The 16963-nt window shown below is 44.2% G+C and overlaps 1 protein-coding gene across 10 annotated transcripts in view; it reads right to left on the reverse strand.

Annotated features, from left to right (window-relative positions):
• JADE2 (jade family PHD finger 2) overlaps positions 1 to 16963 on the reverse strand; it is a 138271-nt gene that overhangs the window by 56717 nt on the left and 64591 nt on the right. For all 10 annotated transcript variants that reach the window (XM_050962593.1, XM_050962600.1, XM_050962595.1 and 7 more), the window contains one exon: positions 2653 to 2822. In XM_050962593.1, the coding sequence (XP_050818550.1) occupies positions 2653 to 2822 (170 nt within the window). The remainder of the gene's footprint in view (positions 1 to 2652; positions 2823 to 16963) is intronic.

Here is a 16963-nt window from a genome sequence, read left to right on the forward strand (position 1 = left end):
CTGAGGGACATCTTCTGACTTCAGCCACGCTCTCTGAATTTGAGGACAGGCTACGATTCTCCAGTAAGATTGAGTTGGCAATTCTGAAGTATAACAAAGCTTGTTTGGAAATCACAGTATATTATGAATCACTGGGACTACTAACACTGCAGATCTCAAAGACAGATTGTCTCCAGGCCAGCTTATGCACATTGCTATCTACTGGACTAGGCATTCAACTGGGAGATGAAGGGACCTGGGTTCTAATTCTATCCTGCCACGGACTTGCTGTGTGACCTGACCCATCTGTAAAATGGAGATAAAATTGCTTACCCTCCTTTGATACATCTCTTCTCACTTTGAGACCTACTGATGAAAAAATGCAGCACACATGCAAAGTGTTACTGTTGTTCGGATTCTGGAAATTTGTTACAGAAGCTTGAAGTCCTGCTTATTTCAATGGTTTAGTTTTGTTTTATTCCATGAGCATATAAACCCATCACTTTAGACTGATAATAGTATTTTGTACTTCTATAGTGCCCTCAAGCTGGGGATCACAAAGCACTAATATATTTCATTGGAACTCTTCTGCGAGTAGGTAAGCATTACTGTCCCCACTTTACAGTTTGGGAAACTCAAGCACAGAGAGTTTAAGTGATTTAGCCGTGGTCACACAGTAAGTCAGTAGAAAACAGCAGAACTCGTGAATTGCCATCCTGAGCATTAACCTCAAGACGACACTTTTCACCTGCCAGACTTTTCCGCCCACGCTGTGTTGGAGGATGTATTATATTTATGCCATGTTTCTCTTTCAAGTCACTGGAAAAAATGTCCTAGGCATAGTTCTAATGCAGACCTGAGGCAGAGGGGAGAGACAGCAGAATCCTTATACCAGAGCTACATTCTCAGTGGATCTCATGGAAATCACTGGATACTATTTTCAAATCCCTGTCCTTCCCCAGAATATTAAAGGCTAAGACAGTAGTTACTGGGCTCTTTTTAAAAACAAAAATAGATTGCTGATTCGGCCTGATGGGCTCCTGGTTTCTTTGCACTACTGTGATTGGAAATCTATGGATTCAAAACTATTGTTTATCGTTAGTAGTTCAGCAGCACTTAGAGGCTCTATGTGAGATCAGGGCCCCACTTGCTAGGTGTTGTGCAAACACACAGTAGGAGACAGTCCTTGCCCCAAAGAGCTTACTCTCTGAATAAACAAGACAGACAAAGGGTCAGAGAGGACACAAAGATGCACAGAAGCCAAGTGAAGCAGCTTGCCCAAGGTCACAGAGATGGTCAGTGGCAGTGGCAATCTCCTGATTCCCAGATCAGTGCCCTACTGGATCACTCTTCATCTCCATGCAAGCAAGTCCAATTCTCCCATGTCTGGTTCATCAAGGATTGGAGGTGTGGCAGAGGCAGCAGGCTCACTCCTTAGGGATGCGGGGAGTATATTTCATCATCTCTACAGAAACTCCTACAATGATGACTGTTTGGGTTGTGATTTCAAAAGGGGCTCCACTCCAGGACTCTTTGGCGATATAAAAATAAGCTACTACAGCAATATCTACACTGTGTACTATTGCAACAAGCAGCTCCCTTTCCTAATCTCTGGCTTTTAAATTCAATATATATCTTATTGCATTTCTATTGGTAAAAAAATCTATCTAATCCAAAATATTAGCATTTGGAAGATGCAAGTTAAAGATAACAAGCAACTTCTGGTTAAGCAAGAGACCCAGTTTGCTTGTGGTGCCATGCTAGCACCTCAGTCTCCTTTCCTCCCCAAGCTGTGGAACCAGCGTTCTCATCTCAGTCTTGCAAGTTAACAATGAATGTGGCAGTTTCACAACTAACAAGCCTTTAAGACATTGTATTTGTAACCTGATCCTTTAAAGAAATAATAAAGCAAGTCAGATTTAACTCAACCAAACTGATTCTTGGAGCAGTGCTAATACGTTTGCCCAGCTGAACATCATGAACACTAATGGGCTAACTCCCAATCCCACTTACTTCTGTCTAACTGAAATGGATTAAAATGTGCAGTGATATAAAGCATATAAAGTTATGCTAGCAATACCACGTTGTGCCATGCACAGACAACTGGAAAAGGAGAGGCACCCCATGACAGGTATTCCTCAACTGTACATATTTTGACCGAAAAAATACCGTTTCTTTCCTCTGCCTCCATTTGTCAGTTTGGCAAGAAGACAGTTGAGCAGGGCCTTTGTGATTTTGAAGAGAATCAAGGAAAGAGGAGTAGATGTCAGTATCATACCTTTCCTTTTCCTCTCCTGGCCACGGGGCATTTCTGCAGTACAGTGCTTTGGGGAGCAGTAATGGAGATGAAGCTAGAGATGGGAATGGAGTTAAAGTGCAGCAGTGGGAGTCAGGAGTCTGGATTCTGTTCTGTAAATCAACCTCCTTGCTCTACTGCAGTGGTTCTCAAACTTTTTGTGTGGGCAGTCTCGGGGGCTGACAGCTCACAACCCCCACGTAACTATCTCATGACCCTTTGAGGCTCATAAGCCACGACCCCCAATTTGAGAACTCCTGCTCTACCGGGTGAAAGCAGCATGGAAGGCCTCAATCTTTTTTGTTTTCATAATTAATAAGGCATAATACCAACTCTGTGTGCTCCCCGGCAAGCAGAGAAATAACAGCAACACCTACCCATCTCCCTGAACTCCATGTTCACAAGCTCCAGCCAGCAAGCGTCAATCTCATCCAGGTCGTAGCGGATCACTCCCTGTGAGCACGTCCTGTGGACTTCCGAAATCTCAGAGACAGACAGACTGCTTGGGGAAACCTGTGGAGGAGACTCCTCTAGCAGGGGCGTAATCCTAGGAGAAGAAAAGGAGAGCATAAGAAAGAGCTGCAGTACCTAAAGAATTTATCATTAGAAACCTGACTACAAACTATTTATCCCTAAAGCCCTGATCTTGCCAACACTTATGTATGTGCTTAACTTTAAGCAGTCCCATCAAAGTCAACGGGGCTACGCCCATGCTTCAAGTTAAGCATGTGCATAAGCGTTGGCAGGATCAGGGCTCTTACACATATGCCTAAATTTTCAAAAGTGACTAGTGATTTTGGGTGCTTCAAATTTGAGGTCTGACCTGAGCCATGCAGAAGGCATGATGCTCAGACAGTGCTGAGCAACCACCCTGTGAAAATCTGGTGTCTCAAGTTGGGCCCTCAAAATTGAGGCCCTCAAATCACAAGTGGTTTATGAAATCTCCATGATTTTTTGGACACTAACAAAACACATTTAAAAAGATGAAGATCCAGCCTACATACAAACGTTGTACTGCTCTAACGACACCCATCAAGTTAGGGTGAACCCCACCTAGCGTGGCCATAGTTATACCGGTATAAAAGTCCATATACTGGTATAGCGTATTCTTGCATGAGACGGGAGTAAGCTCCACTGGGATAAGCACTTTTATATTGTTATAACTGCAACCACACTAGGGGTTCCACTGGTAGAACTATTTCGATAAAAAGTGAAAAAGTCACCAATCTAACTGACACAGTTATACTGTGACACAATCTGTGTAGACCAGGCCTAACTTACAGGAGGAAAAATGCTCAAGGGCTGACACTAGATGTAGCCTTTGTAAACACCAGGGGCCCTATTCATGTTGCAACAGCTTCACAAATGAGAAGGACAGTCAATGTTCAGCACAAAGGCGAAACACCGTGTGTTTCACCCCTGACCTTGCAGCAAATCTCAACATTCAAGTGACCCACATTGCAGACACTCTCAGGACAGAATGCGCCTTTGCAGTGAAAGTTTGTACTGTGCGGGCACCATGGGAAGTGCAATCTCTTTTTCTACCCTTTAATGGACTTACATTCAGTGGTGTAGGCAGTGGTTTATCATTGCATCAGGAGCCGCAGTTGCACTCCACTAAAAGGAACATGTGGCATAGTGGGAGACCCTGAGAGATGCTGGCTATTTCGACAGGATGCTAAACCTTCTTGGTTATCTGTCAACCCAGAGGGATCGTTGCCATTGCAGGTGTTGTTTTTAACTGATATATTCACATAAGAAGTGATTAATGCAGAAGGATGTGTGCCCTGCATCTTTTTAAGCATGTCCCAGAAGCTGTAACAGCACGAAAAGGGCACAGATTGACTTCCCCTCCATATACCTTGGCATTGCCTCTAACTGAGAAGCAGATGGTAGACAAGACAGCCCAAACAGAGGTAAAGAAACCACCAGCGAGCAATTACACATCACTAATTTTCATTTCCTTAAAATAAAAAGGAATAAAGAACCTCCAGGATAACAATTTAGCTGCTTAAAGCAGTGGGTCAAGGAAGGTGTTTAAAGAGTCAGATGCTGCTGCTGTAAAAAAATACTTTGTGCAGCTTGCAATCTGGGTGGGGTGAGATGACTGCCATCAGATGAGAAAGAGAAGGATGTGCCAGAGTAAACAGGACACTGCACCAAAACAAACTATTGGAGCTTGGTTTTTAGGTACTGGAGATGCTATGCTTTTCAGAATGTACAGTAAAGCACTCTCCACAAGTGTGGTGCTTTGCCTAGTGGTTAGAGCAAGGCACTAGGATTCAGGAGGTCTGGGCTGTATTTCTGGTTCTGCTGCTAACTTGTTGCATGAGCTTGGGCATGCCTCTTACTCTCTCTGCCTTTTGTTTCCCAGTCGGTAAATAGGGATAACAATGCTTACTTGCTTCATGAGCGGTGAAGGCATCTGAAATTGATCTATGAGCGGAAGGTTAAGTCACTGAGCTGGAACTCTTGAAGCAAGGTGCAGATCCCAGCTCTAACACAGACTCCTTGGGCAAGTCACTTTGGGCTTGTCTAGACAAACATTTAGTTTGCAGCAAGGTGGGGTGTGAATCTAGCCTGCCATGAGCTAACTGTCCACGCAGACCCTGCTGACGCTCATTACCAAGTTGTTAATGCACTTTGATATAATTCTCTTTGAAACTGTTAGTGTGCGTCAGCAGGGTCCACAAAGACAGTTGGTGCACGGCAGGCTAGTGCGGGGTTGAGTTACTCCCCAGCCTGCCATAAACTCATTGTTTGTGTAGATAAACCCTTATCCTCTCTGCTTCCCATTTGTAAAGTAGGAATAATAATCCTTCCCTTCGCTCACCCTTTGCCTTGTCTATTTATACTTTCAAATGTTTGGGGTAGGAGCTCTCTCTTACAATGTGTATATGGAGCACATAATACAATGGGGACCCAGTCTTGGTTGTGTCCCCTAGGCACCAGCTTAATACAAGATCAGGCCCACTGGTCTTCTCTGGCAGATAGTGATCGACAGCGGAAGTGGAAAACATTACTGCATAAGGTATCTGAACATGAATCCCATGGATTAGCAAAGGAGCCCAATGCACACTTCTGGCTGAGACAGACTGAATATTTGTAAGTGAGTTTTAAAACTTATATAAAGATTGAAGTACCTCGAAGCAGAGCCCTACAATCAGGGGTTTATTTGTTCAGGTCCCGGACTGCACACTGAAAGAATGAAGATAAACTGAGCTTATAGTCAAAGCATGGGTGAAACCATGTGTCTGCTGTTTGGGAAATTTTCCATTTAACTTTGGGAAACATATAATGGGTCAAATGTATTGCAGATGTAACCCCATGAAAGTCAATGGGCTTCACTGGCGCCCAGTGAAGTTACCCAAGGAAGAAACTTGGCCCACACTATTTACTGGCACAAGAAGCAGCTCTGAATTGTTTGTGTTTGCTGGGCTACTCAACCTGAGGGACTGAATCTGAGCTTGGGGGATACACAAGAGGAGTTTGGAATTTAGCGAGGAGTTTTCCAAACTCCCTCTAGGTTGCTGTAATCACTGACAGTGCACAAAGATCCCAAGTTTTAGCTAGAAACTAGGCAGAGAGGTTTAGGCCCAGTTCAGTAAGATCATTAAGTAAATCCCCTCTGCGTACCTGGCTTTATGAATGCCAGGCTTTCTGAGACTGAGACCGGCTTCCAGCCACAGCATGCAAGCCTGCTGTGCAGAGGACTCACCTGGGTGTTTAGAATGCGGCTAGTTAAGCATTCACAGCAACCACTGAAAATGCTGCAGTCATCTGGGAACTTTCCTTTTCTCAACAGCACTTTCCTTTCCAAGAAAGCCTGCCAACTGAGGGCTGGGGTCCTGCCTTCTTGTGCCTGCTACGCTTTCAGGAGTCCAGCTCTGTGAATGCCTTATTGTGCCATTATGCTCCCTAAATCCTGGTCTTAGGATGTAGAAAAGTGTTAAACAAGCATCTTACCAAACAACAACAGTTGGCAGCTCTGAAGAGCCTTTCATCTAGAGAGCCCCGAGTGTTTTACAACCATGGATGAACAGAGCCTCACAATATCCCCAGTTTACAGATCATGGACCAGACTGATTGGTCCAAACTTGTCCACACAATGAGACAGTGGAAGACCTGTGGATAGAATACAGGAGTCCTGATTCCCAATGCCTGCTTTAACCTCTAAACCACACTACTCTAAATTTAGTCGACCTTCCCTCTCTTTTTAATGATGCCCCCAATCACCTAGTTCTGCACAGGAAAGCTGCCCACCCTGGGATGCCATTACTTGCCTGACATATCCCTGCACACAGCTATGCCCAGGAAGGACTTAACAGCCATTCCAGACATTCCTTTTCTCCCAGAAATCACGCTCCCTCACTTTAGTCTGAGCAGAACTTATCGCAGACTTTGCAGAGCCCCGAACTTGCAACAGTTTTATTCGCAAGTTTGATCATGAAATGATTTGAATTAGCACAAATATGCATGGGACTCAGGTTAGCGCTCACCTTATTCCTCCAGCCCAGCTCGGGCAGGTCTGCGTTACACTGGAACCTACTAGGCACACTACCAAGTCTGACGCTGCCTCTGGCACAAGAAAAACCACCCAGTGCACTGATCTGCGTTAGGCTCTCTACAACAAGGCTTCTCCTTAATGCTGAAAGGGGGGTGGCCCCATCAGTCTTTCATTTATTTTTACTGCTCCCTTAAGAGAATCCTTTAGCTCTAAAAAAACAAGGAGGAGTCAGCCCTAGGCAATATGACAATGATACAAGAGAGAGCAGCTGTTAGCTCTTTGGGACACTGTCAATCATTTAATGTGTTTTCCCCACGCAGCCTGAGAGAGTTTGCTGGCTTACCTCTCTCTGCCACCCTGTCCTACAGCCTTAGGAGCTGTCCATACAACAGGCTGTTCTCCTGCACCTTAGAAGCTTCCACACCAGTCTCAGTAGATGTAAACATGGAGCTGCTCAATTTGTTTTACAAAGCAGCTCAGTGGTCTGAACACAAGCCCAGGATCCAGGAACTCCTCAGTTCCAAACCTCCCTCTCCTACTTGCTGTCTCTGTGGCCTCAAGCACTTTCTGCCCAAGTTTCCCCTTCTGCTAAATTGGCTTCATAATATTACTGACTTCAGGAGTAATAAACGTGACATCACATGCAATTTTTAATGGCATATTTTATTCTTTTTAAAAATAGATGATGGTTATCAATAAGAATTCATCTGTTCTCCACACTCTCCATTCTTGCCTCTTTTACCCTGCATTCAGCAGAATCCCAGATTTCAAGAGAGCCATCAGGAATGACCAATACGAAAGCTTTGGGCCTAGGTCTCTTTGGGAACAATCTATCTTTCGAGGAATTAAATACTTTCCTCTCACACCACGAAGCCATTTTTTCTCTTCATGTGGTGCTTTTATTTCTTTCTGTCTTGCGAGCATTACTACACATCTGTTGGCAGCAACCTCCCACATGTTTTGATTCCGAAGTCAAACAAATAACCCTACCTCCGGCTAAATCTGTCTGCATCAATCTCCTCACATTGGTCCCTGTGATATCAGAGGGTTTTTTCCCCCTCAGAGCTCCCTGAAGGGATCACTGAGAATAATCACGTGGACGAAGTGCCACTTCAGGAAAGAAATAGCCGGTCTGGATTTTTATATATACTGCTCTGTACAGAGCTGGGAAATCTAATGTGAAAAAGCACAAGTGAAAAGTAGGCTACTCCAGCCTCCGCTGAGATGTGGTAAGCCAAGCTATGACAGCTATTATAGTCATTTACTTTGAGGGCTATCAGATGGGGACGAGAAGCCAATGAAACTCTTGTTATTCTTAGACTGTGAAGCTAGAAGCAGAAGAATGTGGTTGTTAAGGATAAAGCTGCTTTTTCAAGGAGCTCAGGAATCCTGCCTCTCTCTCAGTGAGGTACTGTTTCCATAATAACGAACCGATGCTCATCTACCCCAGCCAGAAAGGAGAGACTCTGTGCCTAGGTAGTCAAGTATCAGGGGGTAGCTGTGTTAATCTGTATCCACAAAAACAACAATCTGTTAGTCTTTAAGGTGCCACCGGACTCCCTGTTGGTTTTGTGCCTAGGTAGGTTAGCAGCTTACACAGATGGACAGGCAGACACGGGGTTTTAAGTCTGATAGGGCTCTCTGCACATTCCCAATCACACACACCCGACCTCACCAGCCACAGTACTACCAACAGGCTGGGAAGTGTGTGTGAGGGGGGGCAATCAAAGGAGGTGATGGGGCCAGGCCTATCTTATTTTGTATAGGGGGTCCTCTGCAAAAACAAAGCCATCCTTTAGTTTTGTACAATGATCCTTTGTGATCACATGCTCACGCCTCCTGCACAGTGCTCAGTAAGGAGCGTGTGCATTTCAACAACTGCCCTGGCAAGTCGCGTAAGTGCACCCCAGGGATCCAATACTATCTAGCAGAAGGCACTGAACTGACAAGTCTTTTCTGGAGCTTTGCCATGCAGCAATATTTGATCAACCGTAATTGTGGATGAGCAATCTGAGTTCAGACTGGATGATACGGGATGATACATTAAAATCCCCAATTAAGAAATACTGACAGCCAGATACCAATCTCTTTCACACTGAGTGACCCCTTTCGCCCTGCAATACAGCAGATCAGGATCTGCCTGCAAGTCCTCGTTCTGCATTTTGAAGCTGTTCCTCCCTTGGGGAGAATTAAAGGGTGGAGCTCTTTTTCCGCCCTCTGAATGAATGTGAGGTTAATGCTTTGTCTTAGGTGAGATGAGTTGGAAACTTCAGCTCAGCCACCAGACACTGACCTCCCACTTCCAAAACACAGTGTCCCAGAATTGCCCATCACATGAGGAAGCCTCTTCTCAAGTCTATTTTCTCCCAAGCCTCAGAGATGTCAAGGTGGCCCCACTCTCTGCCAGTGGAGGAAGGCTACAGGTTCAGTCCTTCCACTCTCTAGACACACTGAGTAGTACCCTACTCCACAAGCAGTCCCACTGAACCGACACAAGCCCTACATAGGAATGTACAATACTACAGCTACACACTTCTGAGATACCTCAGGATGAACTGTTTCATAGTATGATGGGCTACCATGCAGAAACTCAATGGAATTCCTCCTTGCTCACCCTCCCACACAAATGGATTTTGTCTTGGGGAGGCACTGTGATTCAGGGCCCAGTCTAATTCACAGCAAAGTTCATGGAAAGGCTCCTACAGACTTTGATGGGCCTTGGACTGAGTTCTCAAGCATCTGACTGGAAACATTAATGGTCAGAAGATGGGCTACATCTTGCATTGATTTAAATCAGCATAGGCCGATTTCCACCAACAATGCATTCTGCCCTGCATCTCAATATACATCAGCTACTGCAGTGGAGTTAGTCCAGTGTTCCTGGAGTCACTAAGATCAAAATCTGAGCCTGAGACTCTTTGAAGCTATAGAATCACGTTGTAAAAGGGTCATTTCACTTCTTCATCCTTCCCAGCTAGATAAACTGTGCCCAGCTCTCCCCTAAATACAGCAGGATTCTTTTGACTTCAGTGAAGTTAACTCTTGAATTACATCAGTGTAAACGAGAAGAGAATCAGGCCCGTTGAGTATTATAGTGTTTACTGAGGGCCAGATTCTGACTGTGCTTGTAACGCCAGTAGCATCAGAGAGAGTTACTTCTAATTTACAGCAGTGCAAAAAATATCAGGTTCTGCTCCTGGATAAAACAAACCGAGGTCCTGTCTGCTCTGTGTAGACGTTCAAGCTCCAAGAAGACCATTTGTAAGAGCAGGGATGTCCCAACCAAATGTGATTACACTGCCATGTAATGTGCTGTGAGGAAGCTGTCTACTACCCTGATGGCACAGGAATCCTTGTAGATGATACCACAGAAGGTAGCTGCCCTCCTGTATATATATATAGTGAGTGGGGCATTTTGGGATGCTTTGGAATGAAAGGAATCACATATTACACTTATGGATTGGTTCTGGACACTGTGTAATAAGAACCAGGATGAAGAGAAGCGAAGCAAAGCAAAGCTGCCTCATCTGCCATTAACTTCCTGGATGGGAAATGAGCAGGCACTTGCTGTCAATTCTCCCGCATTCTTCAGCAAGTTTATAGCATCACGTGTCACACTTGCCATGTGCATGACAACAGTGTCACACATAATGACATGCAATCACAGGAAGAGCTAGGACTGGAAAGCAAAGCACGGTGCCAGCTCTGACAGCTCTCTGCAAACTCAGGAGCTGAAGCTTGCAGCAATATTTGCACAGATCACATTTCCTCCTTGAAATATCACATCATGACACAAATGTCTATATACAAACATGCTGCAAGGAAACAAACAAGCACAAAGCAACAAACTTTACGGTATTACAGCCTTTAAAAAACTGCCTGTGGCTGGGATATTTCGGGTCATGCCAAACTCGAGAGCCTGATTCTCCCCTCACTTACACTGCTGTGAACTGGGAATAGCTTCACAGAAGTCGAAGGGTATGTCTACATCTACAATTTTGCAGCGCTGGTTGTTACAGCTGTATTAGTACAGCTGTATAGGGCCAGCGCTGCAGAGTGGCCACACTTATAGCAACCAGCGCTGCAAGTGGTGTTAGATGTGGCCACACTGCAGCGCTGTTGGGCGGCTTCAAGGGGGGTTCGGGGAACGCGAGAGCAAACCGCAGGGAAGGAGACCTGCTTGCACGGGGGTTCGGGGAACGCGAGAGCAAACCGGGGAAGGAGACCTGCTTCCCGGCGGTTTGCTCTCGCGTTCCCCGAACCCCCCTGCAAACCGCAGGAAAGGAGACCTGCTTGCTCGGGGGTTCGGGGAACGCGAGAGCAAACCGGGGAAGGAGACCTGCTTGATTACCAGAGAGGCTTCCTCAGGTGTGCTGCGATACCTGCTTATTCCACGGAGGTCAAGAAAAGCGCTGGTAAGTGTCTACACTTGATTACCAGCGCTGGATCACCAGCGCTGGATCCTCTACACCCGAGACAAAACGGGAGTACGGCCAGCGCTGCAAACAGGGAGTTGCAGCGTTGGTGATGCCCTGCAGATGTGTACACCTCCTAAGTTGCAGCGCTGTAACCCCCTCACCAGCGCTGCAACTTTGTGATGTAGACAAGCCCAAAGAGTTACACTGGTGTAAATGAGAAGACAATCAAACCTGCTATCTGTGCTTACAACTGATTTTAAAATGAGGCTGTCAAAGAATTCATCACAGGAGATACTTCAATGTATTTACCTTCACTGCACCCCTGCTATTATCCTCATTATACAGAGGGGGAACTGAATCACAGAGAGACAAAGTGACTTGCCCAAATCACACAGAAATCCTGTGGCAAAGCAAGGAACTGAACCTAGGTCTCTCAAGTCCCAGGCTAGTGTCCTAGCCACTGCCTATTCACTAGCCAAATTGCTCACTGCTATCAGAACATCACATTTCAGATGGAGGAGTAAAAGATGAGAATATGTGGCTCAGTGAATGAGAATCGGGACACCTGGGTTCTTTGTCTTGTCCACTGACCTACTGCATCACCTTGTGCAAACCACCTAATCTCTCTGTGCCTTGGTTTCCCCATCTGTGAACTGAGACTACAAACCTGTAAGCCCCTATATAAAACGCTTTGGGAGCTATGGATGAGGAGTGCTATACAATTGCCAAGTATTATTATGTGCTACAGGAGCAAAAGGCAAGCTAAGTTCTAAGAAAAATCCAAAGGGTGACTTCAAGGAGCAATGCACTAGGAAATACAACCACTGTCAGTCAGACAGTGAAAGACGCCACTGTAATGACCCTCCAGATTTCTGGCTAGGACTTCGGGAACTAAACAAAGACTAGCCTTCAGAGATTCCCTCCCAGTTTTTACACTGAGCCCAGTGCAATCTAGGATAGGGCTTCGGGTCTTTAGTAAATTCTGTATGAGTATTCATACAATGCAGGCATAAGCAATAAAGCTTAGACTTATGAAGATCACTAGCAAGTGTCAGTGCTTTGAGTTAAGAAGCACCCAGTCACCTGGAACATAGGAGTCACCATCACCAATGCATCCTGCTCGGGACCAGCCAGAACTGACATTAACTTTATCTATTAAACTAGCTTTCCGGTTAGCAATGCAAAGCAGCAGTCCTATGCTAAGTCACCAGGAAAGCTCAGCACAGTCGCTCTTCAAGGAAAGCCTAATGCTCTTTTGGAAAAAATATCCAACTGCAATGAATATTTCTGTTTCACTGGTGCAAAGAGATGATTGAACAGATACAAGGAACTATACTGTACAGTCAGGCGGCAAGCCTTTATTAATCCCAGTTATGTAACTTGCTTACTGAACAGCCAGCTGCAACAGGTGACACTTTGAAACGTGTCCAGTTGGTGATGCGCAAAATGTTGATGTTTGAACCTCAGCAGAACGAAGAGTTTATTTATAGCCCGGCATAAAAGTACAAAGATTAATGTTCTGCGTGAATACCAAAGGGACAGCACGCCTAGGCAATTTACTGTATTGACAGTCATTAGAACTTACTAAGTCTGGTAGCGATGCAAGTGCAGACTGATGGTGGCTGGGGGATCCTTTATGCATTATCAGTAAATATGATACTGCCCTGTTAATGGAGCACAGATATGCATAAGTCCTGTATATCATTATCCCTCTGCAGAAAGGAATTTAAAATACAACATTGTTAAACCCAATGTTGAGATACCGGAAAGAAGTAAGGGCTTGTCTACATTACCCACTGCATCGACGGGCAGTGATCGATCCTGCAGGGGTCGATTTATCGCGTCTAGTTTAGATGCGATAAATAGACTGCCGAGTGCTTTCCTGTTGACTCTGGTACTCCACTAGGGCGAGAGGCGCAGGCAGAGTTGACAGGAGAGCATCAGCCGTCGACTTACTGCAGTGAAGACACAGCGATAAGTAGATCCAAGTACGTCGACTTCAGCTATGCTATTCACGTAGCTGAAGTTGCATAACTTAGATCGATTCCCCACCACCACCCTAGCGTAGACCAGGTCTAAGCCTTCACCCAGTTTTCCAATCTGGCTAACAGTGGTACAGGTCTGTCTCATCTTACGCAGGGGTTCCATTCCGCAGTTAGCCCGTAAAGCGAAAACCTTGTATAGTCAAAATTACATTGAGTTGAATTGCCTGCACTACAGAAACAGTATTTAAATTGTTATTTTTCTCTCTTTTTTTTTTTTTTTTGCCAACCGCGTAAAGTTGAAATCGCACATGTTAAATGTGCATAAGATGTGACAGACCTGTAACTGTTGTGTTAGCTATATACTGAGAACCTGAAAATGCAAGACTGTATTTAACTCATGGCTTTGAGATCCCCAGAATACCGAAGGTGCGGATTGGAGTCTATAGTTGCTAATGTATAGTTGCTAATCAATGGTACAACCCTAAATTAAGGTTTCTCCAACATTTCAACATAAACATTACAGTTAATTTTCTTAATTTCAAAATGAACTGGATTTTATGGAACAGCCACTGTTTGCTCCTTACATGCTAACTGATTACTAAAAACATATTTATTAATATGGAAAGATGTAACCGACACAATGCATGATGCATTGTTATTGATCCTCAATAAATATGTTTAAAACAAGCCACTGGTATTATGGAAAGTGTCTTATGATGTCTAACTCAATTTCATATTGGGGAAAATAACAAAAGCATTACTGTATTTGTTTATTACAGTATGATATTCTTTCCATGGTTCCTGTTCAACTGCAGGTTACTCACCACTACTAAGAGTAACATAAGGGAGGAAGGAAGGAAGGGATAGCTCAGTGGTTTGTGCCTTGGCCTGCTAAACCCAGGGTTGTGAGTTCAATTCTTCAGGGGCTATTTAGGGATCTGGGGCAAATATCTGTATAGGGATTGAGCAAGGGGTTGGACTAGATGACCTCCTGAGGTCCCTTCCAACTCTGATAGTCTATAACTGAATATATATTAATACAAAGTGTCTCTTGTAAACAGAACCACTAAACTTTGTTAGTTTGGAATTTTCCCCTTTTCGGCAGGACTCCAACACCCTAATAAAAGTGATTCTTTGTACCTTCTATATATAGCACTTATATAGATTCCAAAAGGCTTTACAAATGTTTAATAACTAAGCTTCACAACACTCCTTTGAAATAGGTAAGCAATATCCTACCCATTGAGGCCCTGAGAAGTCAAATAACTGAACCAAGATCACACAAGTGGCAAAGTCAGGAATAGGAATTGCTAATGCCCAAAGCCTTGCTCTATAAATGCAAAGCACTCCACTTAGGAAGGAACAATCAATTGCACACATACAAAATGGGAAATAACTGCCTAGGAAGAAGTATTGTGGAAAGGGATCTAAAAGTTATAGTGGATCACAAGCTAAATACTAGTCAGGTGTAGCACTGTGGCAAAAAAAGCAAATATCATTCTGGGCTGTAGTAGCAGGAGTACTGCAAGTAAGACACAAGAAGTAATTCTTCCGCTCTACTCCACGATGATATGGTGTCATTGGGAGTGTCCAGTTCTGGGTGCCACATTTCAAGAAAGATGTGGACAAACTGGCAAAAGTCCAGCGAAGAGCAACAAAAATCATTAAAGGTCTAGAAAACATGACCTATGAGGAAAGACTGAAAAACTGGGTTTGTTTAGTTTGGAGAAGACAAGACTGAGAGGGGACATAACAGTTTTCAAATATACAAAAAGTATTCAAGGAGGAGGTGAAAAATTGTTCTCGTTAACCTCTGAGGATAAGACAAGAAGCAATGGGCTTAAATTGCAGCAAGGGCAGTTTAGGTTGGACATTAGGAAAAAATTCCTAACGATCAGGATGGATAAGTACTAGAATAAATTGCTTAGGGAGGTTGTGGAATCTCCATCATTGGAGATTTTTAAGAACAAACACCTGTTGGGGATGGTCTAGATAATACTTAGTCCTGAGTGATAATACTGAGTGCAGGGGACTGAACTAGATGATCAATTCAGGTCCCTTCCAGTCCTACCCTTCTATGATTCTAAAACTGATATGCTGCACAGTAAGGCCAGGATTTTCAAAAGTGTTCAGGGCCCATCAGCTCCCATTGAGGACAATAAGAGCTGTTGGATGTTGAGCTTTTTTAAAACCTGGCTGACAACGCAGTAAATTGACTCTGAGGCTGGCATAGCTATGCAAAAGGAAAGCCTATTTCATTCCCAATGAAGTCTCCTGAAGTGTGCAGAATTTGGCAGTGCCCAGGTAATTGGTGTGAAGCTGTTCATATTAGTCTCATGAAGACAAACTCTACTACCAAGGTCTTAAAGTGAGATTAAACGGATCCAGTAACTGGTAGCTGAGCTCACCCTGGACTCAACAGCTACTTTAGCAGTGTAGTTAGTTCCTGCTCTATGATATGTATAGAGACAGGGTAAATACTGGGGGCCTGAATCTAATTTCACTTATGCTGGTTTTATGCCAGTGTAACTCTTCTGATGTCCATGGCATTACAATTTATTTGCACTGGTATGAGAACAGAATCCACCCCGATCCTAGATCTTCTGAAGTACAACACTGCACCTGCGCTTCTCAGCCTTGGGAAGCAAAACGTCTTTACTCTGGATTATCGGGACACACTCAGTGTTGCCACTTGAATTATGATCTATATTGCTTGATATGAGACGATGCACAAAAGGATGCTGCACATTTTCCAATCAGTTGTAATAATAGCATTTCTGTGAGGCTTTGGTTGAAATTTACCCCTCCAGTCTGGCACCAAAGAAAAACAGCTACAGTTACAGATGGTTGAATGCTTGGTTCACATTTACTGAAGGTAAGTTTTAGATTCTCTGAGACAGCAATGCACTAGAGGCCAGATGCTCCACTGTCCAGGACCTTCTGCAGTAGTTTACACCTGTGCAGAATGATTAAAAAATGCTGCTAAATCAGTGCTTTGCACTCATGTAAATGAAGGCAGAAGGTGGTGAATCAAACACTTTCCCCTGTTATGCTGCATTTTGGGAAGGAAATGCTGCATTGTTTCCCAGTGCAACCATCCCTGCCATTTGTCTATGTCCTGCACCAACAGCTACTTACAATGACACTGATGCAGCTGACAGAACTGGATGCTGAAACGCCCTGCGTCTTGAGGCCAAGTAACAATCCAGGTGCCCACTTTGTCACAGCAATCACTACACCCTGATTCACTGATCACACTCCAGCAACAGGCAGTTATGTCTACATGTGGACTTAGTACTAGGCTTCTCCTAAATGGAGACTGTCAAATATGTTGAATTAAGTCATGGATTTTCGAGATAATGTTTCTTGGGTATAATGAGCTGAGGGATCAAAATTCATTTCACTCAGGCCTTGTCTGCACTGGGAGAGCTGGCTTTAATAAACCCAGTTTAAATAGGGTGCCTGTTTACACAGTTTATATGCAGCTTGCCTGGCTCATCTGTATTCAGAATGGTCCTTTGAAAACCACGTGCAGAAGTTTGATCTAAATCAGGTCCTTCACTAATCTAGAACACTTGTTCAAACATGGCTCAGTAATGGCCAGGGAAACTGTATTTGCACCTTCAAAACTGTGTCTGGTAATATAATTGTATCTGCTGTTTACGAAGGGGCTTAGTGCACACAGGCAACCTGCATCCTTGATTTATAACAATATGACAAAAAAAATGGCCACCTACACAAACTTGATGACTGACCAGGATCACAGAGCAAATTCTCC

This window comes from Gopherus flavomarginatus, chromosome 7 (assembly GCF_025201925.1).
Source record: "Gopherus flavomarginatus isolate rGopFla2 chromosome 7, rGopFla2.mat.asm, whole genome shotgun sequence".
Classification (NCBI taxonomy): domain Eukaryota; kingdom Metazoa; phylum Chordata; order Testudines; family Testudinidae; genus Gopherus; species Gopherus flavomarginatus.